The following is a 12243-nucleotide window of genomic DNA, read 5'->3' on the forward strand; positions in this document are numbered from 1 at the left end:
TTACGCCGGTTGGTGCCGGCGTGGGATTCCCCAGTTCGCTGCGACTCTAATCGCAGACACACTTTTACTCGTTGTTTTATTCTATTACCGTGTACGCGAACAGCCTTTTGTGTGTGTGAAATCGTGTTCGAGTTAGTTCTAGTTTTGTTTTTTAAATAAAATAAAAATGTCTATGTATATATATGTTAATGGTTGCCTTCAACAATTTTTAAAAAAAGACATAGCAAATCACATAAAACACATGCAATCATTTGAGTAAGAAAGATTATATTTATATTTATTTCTGTGCAAATCGTTACCATAAATGCGACACTAGCCGGCAACTGTCAACATTTTAAAGTATAGAAATACCGAATTTAATTACTAAACATAATTGGCCGATATGCATTTTAGTTGAGATTATGTTTTAAAAGAAATTTGATGATTTTTTTAAAATTCTGGCTGAACGTGCAATCTAAAATATACACTTTGCAGAAAACAGCTAGATCTAATATCTCATGCAACCTCGGAAATTGTGATGTGACACTCATTTTTGTGACATTTTCAGAACGCGTTTATTACAGTTTTGTATGAAAGAGGTCTCGCTGTTTTTAGGAAAATATAGAATTGGCCTTTCTACACCCGATAACATCAATATCGTCTATTATGATCGTCTAGAATACTTTCATATCTTCAGTTTAGAATTCAGAAGGATTTAGGCTGGTTTGATATTCTAGCGCAAATTAATATCTAACTCTATAGGTGCCCATAATATCCTCGCTCAGATAAACCTTAATGTACCTCGCCGTAACTTGCGTACCAATCCTGTCTTTGCTGTGGGAAATCATAAAACTAACATCGGATCCTTTTCCCTTCTGCCAAAGATCTTCAGAACGGGGAATAAAATCTCATTATACGATACTGTCGATGTGTTCCTAGAGCAAAGGCAGGCATTTAAGAAGCAAGCGGTGTTGACACTCCTGACTCGCGATGATACACTTGACATGTCCACCTAGATTATGCCATATTTATACCTTTTTTTTATTATACATTTTGTAAATTTAAGTAGATTTTAAGACTGTTTGGATTTAGTATTACTCATTAATGCCAATCTGTTAGGGCTTACTTAAGCCTGTTGATTGGCTTCAAAAAAGAAAACATATTTTTCAAAATGTTTAACTGGCTGGGAACCCCAAGAAAGAGGCCCTGTAGAACCGTATAAGTGTAGCAGACGAAGTAAAGACCTTTTGTAAAACTCATTGTCATCTTCTCAGAGTGTTATTCACAGCACACAACATAAAGCAACCATCTTTTGTGTTGATATAATAAGTTAGTGTCATTGAACAAATTCCAACAAACTTAACCTTACCTTAACTTAGCTACATATTGTACTTCGTTAGGTGCTTACAAAATAGCTATGTTTACGCAAGCGTGTTTGACTTTAGGGAATTTATTTAATTAGTAAGCAAACAATCCTCGTACCTACTGAAAAACATTGCCAAAGAAAATGTGAGTAAAAGGTAATTCGGGCTATCCGCCATGTTTTTAAATATTGGGTGTTACATAAATTGTGTCTGTTTTTAAATTAATTGCAACAGAGAGGGAAAACATTGTTGAGAAGGAAATATGGAAGTCTAGGCATTTACAGGGCTTATTACTCCTCATTTTTTTATTCAATAAAATACACACATTATTTCAATGTGAATACATAATAGAAAGAAAACAAAGTATTAAAACATATTTTTTCCCGATAAACTATTAAATAAAAACAGTGTTTGAATATTCCCAAATGCTTGCAGACTGGCTGGATTTCCTCTCTAGGGAGTTATTCATATTTCAATTTATTTCAACAGACTTCCTTATTCCCTTCTCAAAAACGTTTTCCCTCTCTGTTGAAATAATTTTAAATATTAAATAATAGTTTGTCATCGAATGTTTAGACATAATTAATCAAATAAAATAGTACATACATAATACTGTATACATATAAAATAATAAACATTTATTCTTTTGTTTTTAATGCTTTCAAAAATATTATTAAGATAGACAAGAAAAAACTCAACAAAACCAGATAAAATGGTTTTTTTTTTTTAAAGTAGGAAAATAGAGAAAAATAATACAATAAAAATCAAAGAATGGCCATTTACTTACATATATTTTAAGCATAGTAAAAAATGTACATAAATATATAGAAAGTGTGTGCTCATTTCGCTGGTCTAAATGGCCACTTTACACACTGTGTAACATTCACTATTCTGCGTATGTTTGAACATCCACATTTCCTCATCTCTTCCAGCTGTTAACTTTTGTGAAGTGAAGGAGCTGAAACCTTTATTATGTGGGTGAGATTCATCCGGCTGAACCAAATCACCTACTAGGCATCACCTGAAAACAATTTTCCATTTTTTATACTTCTTTTTTTACCAGGTAGTTAATTCAACGATGTTTCAGTATGTCCAAATGCTTGCAGACTGGCTGGATTTCCTCCCTGGGGAGTTATTCATATTTAAATTTATTGCAACAGATTCAACAGATTCCATATTCCCTTCTCAACAATGTTTTCCCTCTCTGTTGTAATAAATTTAAATATGAATAACTCCCTAGGGAGGAAATCCAGTCAGTCTGCAAGCATTTTGACATATCCAAAAATGGTTGTGTCTGTTTTTTTCAAAAATTTTAAGTGATCATCATCATCCTTCCATGTCCACTCCCTAGTTGAAGCATATGGTATCCTCAAACAGCCTGCATCTCTATCGGCTGCCAACTACTTTGCGTCCTTCCAAGCCAAGTTCTCGTCCCAAAGTTCTGACGTAAACTGCCGACCAACAGTCAGCAGTGAACGTCAAGGACGTCGAGAACCCGATGCCTTGTGGAGTAAGCTAGCGTGGTTAAGGCTCATAGGAGGCATCCGCAGTATCAACCGTATAGCCTCCGCTTGATGATAGATGTCACCGGAGTTTTCTGCGTCCGTTCTCCTATTCCTTAATTCCTCACAAAGCCAAACCATCGCACACCCGAGATTCTTCTGAGACACCTATCCTCAAAACTTTTTTTTCAAGAATTTTGCTGTTTTGGGCCCAGTGAGGTGCCACAGTTCGCATCGCAAGAGAATATGTGCCATGCAGGTGTTTTATAGGTGACATTGGGTTTGGAACTCATTAGATTTAACAATAAAATTGCCTAATTTTGAGCATTTAGAAGTGACTTCTTTAAATAAGTTTCAATTTCGGTTTCGGATGAAAATCTTGTTTTGGTCGAAGGCCAAACGTTATCTTTTTGGAGAGGTATTTTTTTATACTCTACTATATAGTAGCTATTTGTTAGTTCGTGTAAAACATAGGATTGAATGGATTTATCGGATTTAATCTCAAGGGATAAATAAATAAAATATTTTAAGTTACTTACAAAGTTTGGTTTATTACACACGAAAATACAGAGATTAAACAAAGAATACTGTAAAGTGAATTTGAATACTGTGCAGACGGAGAAGGGCGAGTGACGTGTTACGCGCCCTTATATAGGTCCATTGAGCACTGCGGCCATAAACAACAACACATCCTCGTCACTCACTCTCTGGTCCCCATACACTTCCCCCCAAGTAATAACGCTATGGAAGAAGAGTGGGGGTGGTCTATAGCGGTCCGGGAAATGAATTTTTTGACCTGACCTGGTTATGGTTGTCGTTGTAGTCGTAGGAGAACCTGTACTATTTCTCTTCCTCTTCTTTTTCTTCCCGATATAGGAAGGCAGACTTGAGACGATCAATGGAAACATTTTTCTTCTTCCCGTTCTCCAGTATTATGAGCACTTTTTCGTCTCCTAGTAGGTGAATTGGTTCAGCCGGATGAATCTCACCCACAGGATAAAGGTATCAGCTCTTGTACTTCACAAAAGTCAACAGATGGAAGAGTTGAGGAAATGTGGATGTTCAAACATAGGCAGAATGGTGAATGTTACACATTGTGTAAAGTGGCCACTTAAACCAGCCAATGACGGGTCATAAGCCCTGTAAATACCCAGACTCCCATATTCCCTTCTCGAAAATGTTTTCCCTCTCTGTTGCAATAAATTTAAAAACTAAATATTTCACCTAATTTTATTTTCAGTCCCTCTATTAAAAAATAAACAAGCGAACATTTTAATTATATATTCCGTGACACATTCCCAAGGATGGCGGTAACTTGGGACCCAAATATGTACATCATTTCCTATTACAAGTAGCCGCTCAAATATTTACAGACGAAACACAATCCATATTATTATTGGCGAGAGAAATTGCATAACATGTAATTCTTTAGTATCTGTCCGAGGTTTCGGTCTTGACCGTAAGTTGATGTAATTTTGAAGAAGAGTTTTACGTAACTTAACGACTTCCTATGAGTCACGAGCATTTCATGCTTGTATAACTAAATTAATGATTCTGTGTACTTTTCGTATCTTCGAGGCTATTGATATGTTTTTCAACAAAGATGGAAAACCTTTTTACAAAAGTACTTACTTTATGGGCCCGGACTTCAGAGTTGCCACTCCGGTATTATTTATTTATTAAATATCTTTATCATAGAATTATGAATAGTCCAGAAGGAGCGTGGAATCACATTTGAATACATCGGACTGTCTCCAAAAATCCCCCCACTATGCCCCACTTTCACCGCGCGCATTCGTGATGTCGCCGCATAATGTTGTACGATGGGAAAAAATTTAATAATAATACAAATGTAAGGTTAAAAAAAAGCCATTTGTTAATTTCGCTAAAATTTTATTGTGCTCGCGGAAATATTGATTGACACAACAGAGTAGATAAGTAAAGGGTCATTTAAGAAAAAAGAAGAGTAATTGAATTAGGGGAAGGGGGGGCTAGTTGTTACAAAAAATAAAACGTTGAATATCTGGTAACTGTTTATTTTCAAACACATAATATTGATTATATCTTAATGTACACATATTTAAATATAATAAAACAATTAAAATGTGTTCCAACAAAGTCCACAAAAATAATAATAGCATATTTAAAAAAAATAAAAAACTGTAACAATGTGCCCCACGCAGGGGCAAGTTGTTACAACGTGGGGGCATGTTGTTACGAACAAAAACAAAAATTTAAAAAAAATGTAATTGCTAACAATAATTATGTAGAATATATATAATAACATGTAAAATTAAGTTTTGAATATTTAATCGCTTAAATCTATGTCCGAATCACAATTTGGGCATGTAAAATTAACTTTATCGCCACGAATGCAAGAAATGTGTGCCCATTTACTGCATTTGGTACACTGGATCCATTCCTGTCCAGGTTTGGAGCAATCAAAACTCTCCATGCACACCAAACACAGGCATTCTTCGTGTTCTGAGTCGGAAGAAGAATCCAACACTTGTTTTTTCTTCAGTTTCTTTGACGTTTTTTTATTTTTAAAGGCACCCATCGTAATGCTTTTTTTAATTGATTTGGCGGCTTGTTTTTGCTTCCTCAAGCTCTCTTCCAGCTCGATTTGGTTCTTAATCGGAGTGTCAGTCAATATTGCTGATTTTATTTTCCTTCTGGAATTGTTACCTCCCTTTCTTGGTCCAGCTTTAGGATATGGCCTAATTTGTTCAGGCGTGGTATGTTGTATTTTATTGATGCCACTTGTTGATGGTTGCGGTTCCGTGGAAATAGATAATTGAGCTTCTTGGTTTTGAGGTAGAGCTTCACCACTGGAGGTTGCAGGTTGTAAAGGAGAAGATGAATGTGGTTCATTGACCACAGAAGCAACCTTTTCAGCATTAACGTTATCAAGCATTGGACGATCGGTAATTTCGGAAGGCTCAAAGTCTTCCTTTGAAAAGATGTCTCGACTATATGGCCATATACCTGTTACTCGAAAGCCTGACATAATGTTATTAGGTGTAATGGCAAGCGGGAGAGATAGTTTAACTATTCCGGGTATATCGTAAATAGTCATTGACTGGCCTGGGTGATTTTTCATCCACCCATCTGCAGCGCTGTTTGTAAATCTTTTAAAAGGACCATATACCAATCGATAGAGGGGTTGCAGCTTATGTGATGTGTGTGGTGGAAACGATAAAAGAGTTATTCCATTATATTTACTGTAATTCAGCACATCAATTGTCAGGTGCGATGAATGATTATCAAGGACTAGTAAAATTGGTTTTTCCTTTGAGCACCTTACATGTTTCACCAAGTGATTCATAAATAATATGAAACTTTCTGAACTTATCCATCCGCTTGGGTTTGCTGTCCCTATACATCCAGGAGGACCATCAACTACAAAATGTTGGTTAAAATTTTTACGAGGAAATACAAAAAGTGGCGGAACTGAATTTCCACTGGCACTAACTGCTAATAGGACTGTGACGAGAGTCCCTCTTTCTCCAGATGTAATTGCTCCTACTTGATGCGCACCTTTGATACCTAGTATTTTTGAAGGTTTTTGGACGGTTGTAACGCCTGTTTCATCCAAATTCCAGATATCTTGACACTCAAAAGGAAATCTTTCATAGACATTTGCCAGGTTATTGAAAAATTCGTTTACATTGTGCCTATTGAAACTTGTCGCCCGACTCAGGCTTGTTGCTTCCGGCGTGCGAATTGACAAAGTCCCATTTCGTTTCATGAAACCCTGCAACCAATCTTTTGTTGCTGTATTTTTATCATTCCAATTCATGGGATAAGGGATTCGATTTTTAAAAGCATATTCAAATGCTAACTTCTTTGCATCAGTAGTTGATAAGCCATAAAATATTTTGCTACATTTACTTATGTATGCTGTAAGTTCCTTTTCCTGATCGACAGAAAATATTTGGCGAGGCTTGTTGTAACCCACTAAGTTAGACGTGGTTGGACCATCCTCTTGACGTTTTATGTAACGATGTAACGTCATAAAATTTACTTTGTATACTTCGGCAGCTCTTCGAATGGATAATTTTTTTTCTGTTACTTCTTTAGCTGCTCTTTTGTAGGTCTCCTCGGAAATTTCCCCTCTATTGGTTTTTTTTTTATATGTCCGTACCATTGTTATATAAATTCTAGAACAATAATAATAAATTGTTTAACATTTTTATATAAACATGCCATTTGAAGTAAAAGGGAAACGTTGTGGGGCTAGTTGTTACAGTAACAACTTGCCCCCACATTGTTGTAACAACTAGCCCCTCTGACCCAAAATAAAAACAAATTGTTATAACATTAACACGGAAAGTGTTATTATTTCGATATATTATCTGAATGCAAGCAGAGACATGTAGACTTTTACCAATTTACTTTGAATCAACTTACCTTTTATGGTTGGAGAACAATTAAACTTCAAAATCAATTAACGAAAGTTACTTTCAGATACGAAATACACTATAATCGGTTTTATTTGAATTACGCACGACCGGCAAGAGCAACGTTCCGTCGAGCACTGCGGACACGATACCTAGACATGCTTTGTGACACGTACGCCACAGAACCTAGTGGTCGGGGAGTTATTTACAATGTAACAACTTGCCCCATGGCATGTCGGTCAAATGTCCACCACGGCGTTGTTTAATTAGAGATCCAATTATCATTAGTTTCTCGTTAGATGAGCAAAGTAGGGTAAAAAAAAAATACTACTCTGGCAACACTAACAAAATTTCCATTTTGTTTTTTCGACAATCTGACAGATGGAAAAATAATTCAACTTTTAAGTAATGCATTTGCAATTTAAACATTCGTTTGCTTATTACATATGAAATGTGATACCATCCTGTTTCTTTAAGATCCTAGCAGTATTTCTACACTTTAAAAGGACACAAAAAGCATGGTTGAATTCAAATCAGGAGTTGCGTACTTAGCGACGTCTACAAAGAAACTAATGGCTCAAAACGTAAAACTACTCATTTATGAGTAGTTTAGTCGCCTTCTGTTTGATACTTGTATGCGGTTTGTGGACTATTCTTAATTCTATGATCTTTATATTTATAATTCTTCTGTACGTGTGATGTCACTGAATTTCTCCTGAACGGCTTAACCGATTTACGTGCGGTTTTCAGTGAAATGTATATCTTTGCGCTGTGTGTTTGATGATGTTTTTTTTTTAAATGGAATCTGTGAAAAAAAAGTTAGAGGGATTAATCTTTTTTTCATCGACCTACCTGGGTTGCATTCGACGAAAATGTTGTTTTTTTGGGTTTAAAAAAAGTTTGTTTATGAACGTTTACAAAAAAAATACTTTTTATGGATTCCAATCAGATTATTTCCCTACATTCCTGACAATTTATTCCCATTTATTTCTTTTTACTGGATTTTTGGTAATACTAAAATAATATTAACTGAAAAACAATAGAAAATTTACAAACAATGCTTACTAAACTGCCGTCATAAGAAAGAAGGACGTTTCTACATAAAACAAAAAACGGAAAAAATAAATATTTTGTAACTCGGAAACTGAAAAATTCGCTTTGTGAAAAATATTACAAAATCAAATATATTATTATGTGACAGTATGTATATTAGGTTTGACAAAAATTTTGTTCCACCTAACAATTTTACGTTTAATTACGATTTACTTAAATTTTTAATCGTTTTGAGGTTGGCACCTTTTTTCTTAAAAGCCTATTCAAAATACAAGATAGAAATAATTCAATTTGAAAGTCGAATTAAATTCTGACATAACTGTAAGTTTCCAAAACGAATGGCTAGATGCGAAAAATAATGTCGCTAGGTTCTGGCCTATTAACATATAAGCGTATCTAGGCGTAAGAAAGTTTCCACTATAAAAAAATAATAAGTTATTATATTTTTTCCGCCTGTTTTACTATCTTCCAGAGTGAACGTATCGACACGTTAAAGGAGCTGGCTTTGTAGTCGCTCGGTAGATAAATAGAGACGATATAAAGCATATCGTTTTGGCAAGTGTCAAAGTTAAAGTCTTTTGAAAATCATCTTCAAGCGAGCATTTTTTGCTTGAATTGGGATTTATTGGAGTTTATAATCGCTTTGAAGTGGGTACTTTCTATTACAGAAGCCTATTTAAAATATAAATGAAATCTATTTTAAATGTTAATGAAGTAAGACGCCGACTAATTTTTGCGGTCATTTATTTTTTCGTTTCGATCATATAATGTCGATATGGCAAGAAAATAAAACATACCGAGGAAGATGCAGATAGTACAGAAGTTAAATATACCGTCTCGATTTATACAGATGAAGAAAGCGTTTATAATTGTGGCCCTGATATCTTCCTGAGTTTTGTTGTCACTGGTGACTTTGGAATCCGACAAATGCGATAAACTTTTCGACGACAAATAGCATAAGATCTATTTTATGGCCGCTATTGCCATGTCCCTGTTTATTTTTAAATCTTTTGTGCTCTTTTAAAATCATTTGGCTACTAACCAAGGTATTTTTTTCGCAGATGAAGGCGATATTTAGCCTAGCGGTGATGGCGGTGTTGTGCGCCGCTGCGCACGCGCAGTTCGCCAACGGAAGGATCTTGGAACCACCAGAACCCAACTCCTGCGCACAGAGGATCATACACGAAAGATCACCCGAAGGTAAGGCTTAAAATATATATGTTTATTACTAAAACAACGGCCACAAATCAGGCACGTGCGGTGAATATTATCAGTAGAAATGCTGACAAAAAATAATCATGGTCTTGCTTTTAGTAGGCATGATAGTAGATATAGGTAGATATTTAATTCAAATCAATATAGCATAGAAGTGCACAGGCGCCGTGGCGCAGTTGGTTAGATGACTATCTGTGAAACTGGCATCGCGGGTTCGATTCCCGCCAGTTGTAAATAAAATCCAAGAAAGATTTTTTTCTCCATTGGTCTAGGTGTTGTGGTATATTTTTCATTACCTCCTTCTATATCTCCTCTAGCCCACCTGCTGACAAGCCTTAAAATAGAGGCTTAGCGGGTTATTCCTTTAAAAAAAAACACTTTTGTAAAGTGCTCGAGGTATTATATTTCGAAAATGATGCTATATAAGTTTCCATTATGATAATAATAAGTAACAGTTAATCGTCTATAAATTGACGGAACATAGCAGCAGGCGCGTCTAGCGGTAAAGCTATAAACATTAAAACATTCATTAAAACTCGAGATATTCTTAAATTTTGGCCAAATTTCAATAATACCCTGTATATGAAAGACGTTTTTTTTCTTTGCATTACACGAGTTAGATGCTTTTATCTCTATGAGTCTCGTGGAAAATATGACAATGTTAAGTATCTTAATGCGCTTGCGCGGAAATTCGAACATTTGTATAGGACTGGACTCAAAATGAAGAGTGGTATCCAGGGTCAAAGGCCCGGAGGTACCTTGATATTCAGTTCGTTGATAAAGGAAATAATCATACGTTGGTAGGAATGTATGCTGAAAATATTGTTTGCGGCCATTTTAGGAATATTTGTAAATTATTTTTTTTATTTTCTTAATTTTTAATAATAAAATACATATTATTTTCAAATATTCAGAGAATGCGTCGCATCACAATTATGTATGGGCGGAACGCGCCTGCCACAAATACACAGCTACATTATTCACAATACAGTGATATGCCTGAGGCCAGACGAACCAACTGTCCTAGAGTCAGTAGTACAAAAAAGTTAATGCTAGTAGTCGGTAATTAAGAGTAAGTTATTGGTGAAAATTCATTGTAAGCAAACAAGCTAACACACCATCACGCCGTTTCCCCGTAGGGGTAGGCGGAGATGATAAAACGCCACATCACTATTTATTTGCATACAGACTTCGTTTCCTCTAAATTCATGTACGCACGCCGATTATATGATATGTCCATCTTCAAGTCTTTGATGGACTTGATCGTACCATGTCTTTCTCAGTCTTCCTCGTTTTCTGTATCAATCAACATTCGCATCGTAGATTCTTTTAGCCGTTCTTTTGCTGTCCATTCGCTCTGCATGTCCAAACCAACGCAGCATCCCTTCCTTGAAGCTGTCGATAATGCTTGTCTCAGCCTTACATAGTTTAAGAATCTCGGCATTTGTACACCTCTCATACATCGTTTTACCACGTATTCAACCTGAGAGATCGTATTTCGACAGCTTTCAATATTATTTTCACTGTTTTGCGTGAAACAAACCGCACTATGGCTGCGCTACACTGCGCGACAATCCATACAATCAATTATTGAAAGAATGGGGCCAAAAAATATTTTAATGTTTTTTATACATTTTTAATGGAGGAGGATTATGCAAAAAATAAAATCAATATGACGATTAACAAAAAAGTTATTGAAAAAATATGCTGCCTAGGGGACCCTAGATACCACCCTTAGGCACGGGATGGTGGGTTATAAAAAAAAACAACCAAATCAGTTCATTTTTCTCGGGACATTTGCGAGAGAGTGACAGAAAAACAGTGTTTAAGTACCTATATATGCGTCAAAACTATCTGCTACGGCGTATCAAGAATTTTTTTTTCATGAAAACACCTTTTGTTTCCTCATTTTTACTCTAAAATTTTTTTATTTTTTTTTAACTGGGAGTTGCTTTATTATTTATTTTGCTTTTATAATACACAAGATTTATATTTCAAAAAGTGGATTTTTCTGCAATTAAATATCTTAAAATTTATCTAAACTATTGGGATCAGGAGGGATATATTAATGTGGGCTAGTCAGGAACTTCTCAGCATTTGCTTACGTGGAGAGGAAACCACTTAAAACTCTTCAAGAGAAGCCAGCCTGTTGGCAGTAGTCAACAGGGTTTCCGTTCCACTAGAGGAGTGTTCGGCATTTTGTTCCCTTCTTTGGTTTATTTCACCAATTGCCTGCACTATATTTATCATGTATGATACAACCTCTCGTGTTACCTATCACCAATGGGATGTCGCATAGATCTTCACCCAGGCTTCTCCATCACGCCTCCAGCTGTTGTCTTTGAAAGCTGAAAAAGGGGCAATGTATTAACAGGTGAGGGACATCTTGAGGAGTTTCATCGTCGCATGGCCAGTAAGCATCTGGGTGAGCTTGCCAGCATTCTGCATTTTTCTGAAATCAAAGGCATGGCAAATTGCAGGGAAAAACATTTCATTTACACTTCCGGTTGTCTCACTCAAATAACGATCGTTCCAGAGTCGAAGGGTCCTGCTTCTTATTTACTCAAAAAGGTTATAATTATGATTAGTTAAACTCTTTACCATATATATACAGTTTACATGCATACGCATAAGGGCGGGCATATTGCCTTAAGGCAATTTCTTCCCACCTACCCAAACCGTTCAATTTTAGAAAATCAATGGTATATGAACATATTGTTAACGAAA

At 35.7% G+C, this 12243-nt stretch overlaps 1 protein-coding gene and 1 long non-coding RNA gene across 2 annotated transcripts in view; one reads left to right on the forward strand and one right to left on the reverse strand.

Annotated features, from left to right (window-relative positions):
- Positions 1-12243, forward strand: part of LOC148273612 (uncharacterized) — a 44370-nt gene that overhangs the window by 4458 nt on the left and 27669 nt on the right. The window contains exon 2 of the mRNA XM_088238431.1: positions 9363-9501. Coding sequence (XP_088094557.1) covers positions 9363-9501 — 139 coding nt within the window. The remainder of the gene's footprint in view (positions 1-9362; positions 9502-12243) is intronic.
- Positions 6008-7405, reverse strand: LOC148273613 (uncharacterized). Its single transcript, XR_015824527.1, has 2 exons — positions 7259-7405; positions 6008-7008 (listed from the first exon to the last, which is right to left on the reverse strand). It is a non-coding gene; the product is annotated as an uncharacterized LOC148273613 (long non-coding RNA).

This window comes from Micrasema longulum, unplaced genomic scaffold, assembly GCF_059751315.1.
Source record: "Micrasema longulum isolate JH-2025_06_02 unplaced genomic scaffold, ASM5975131v1 h1tg001895l, whole genome shotgun sequence".
NCBI classification, from domain to species: domain Eukaryota; kingdom Metazoa; phylum Arthropoda; class Insecta; order Trichoptera; family Brachycentridae; genus Micrasema; species Micrasema longulum.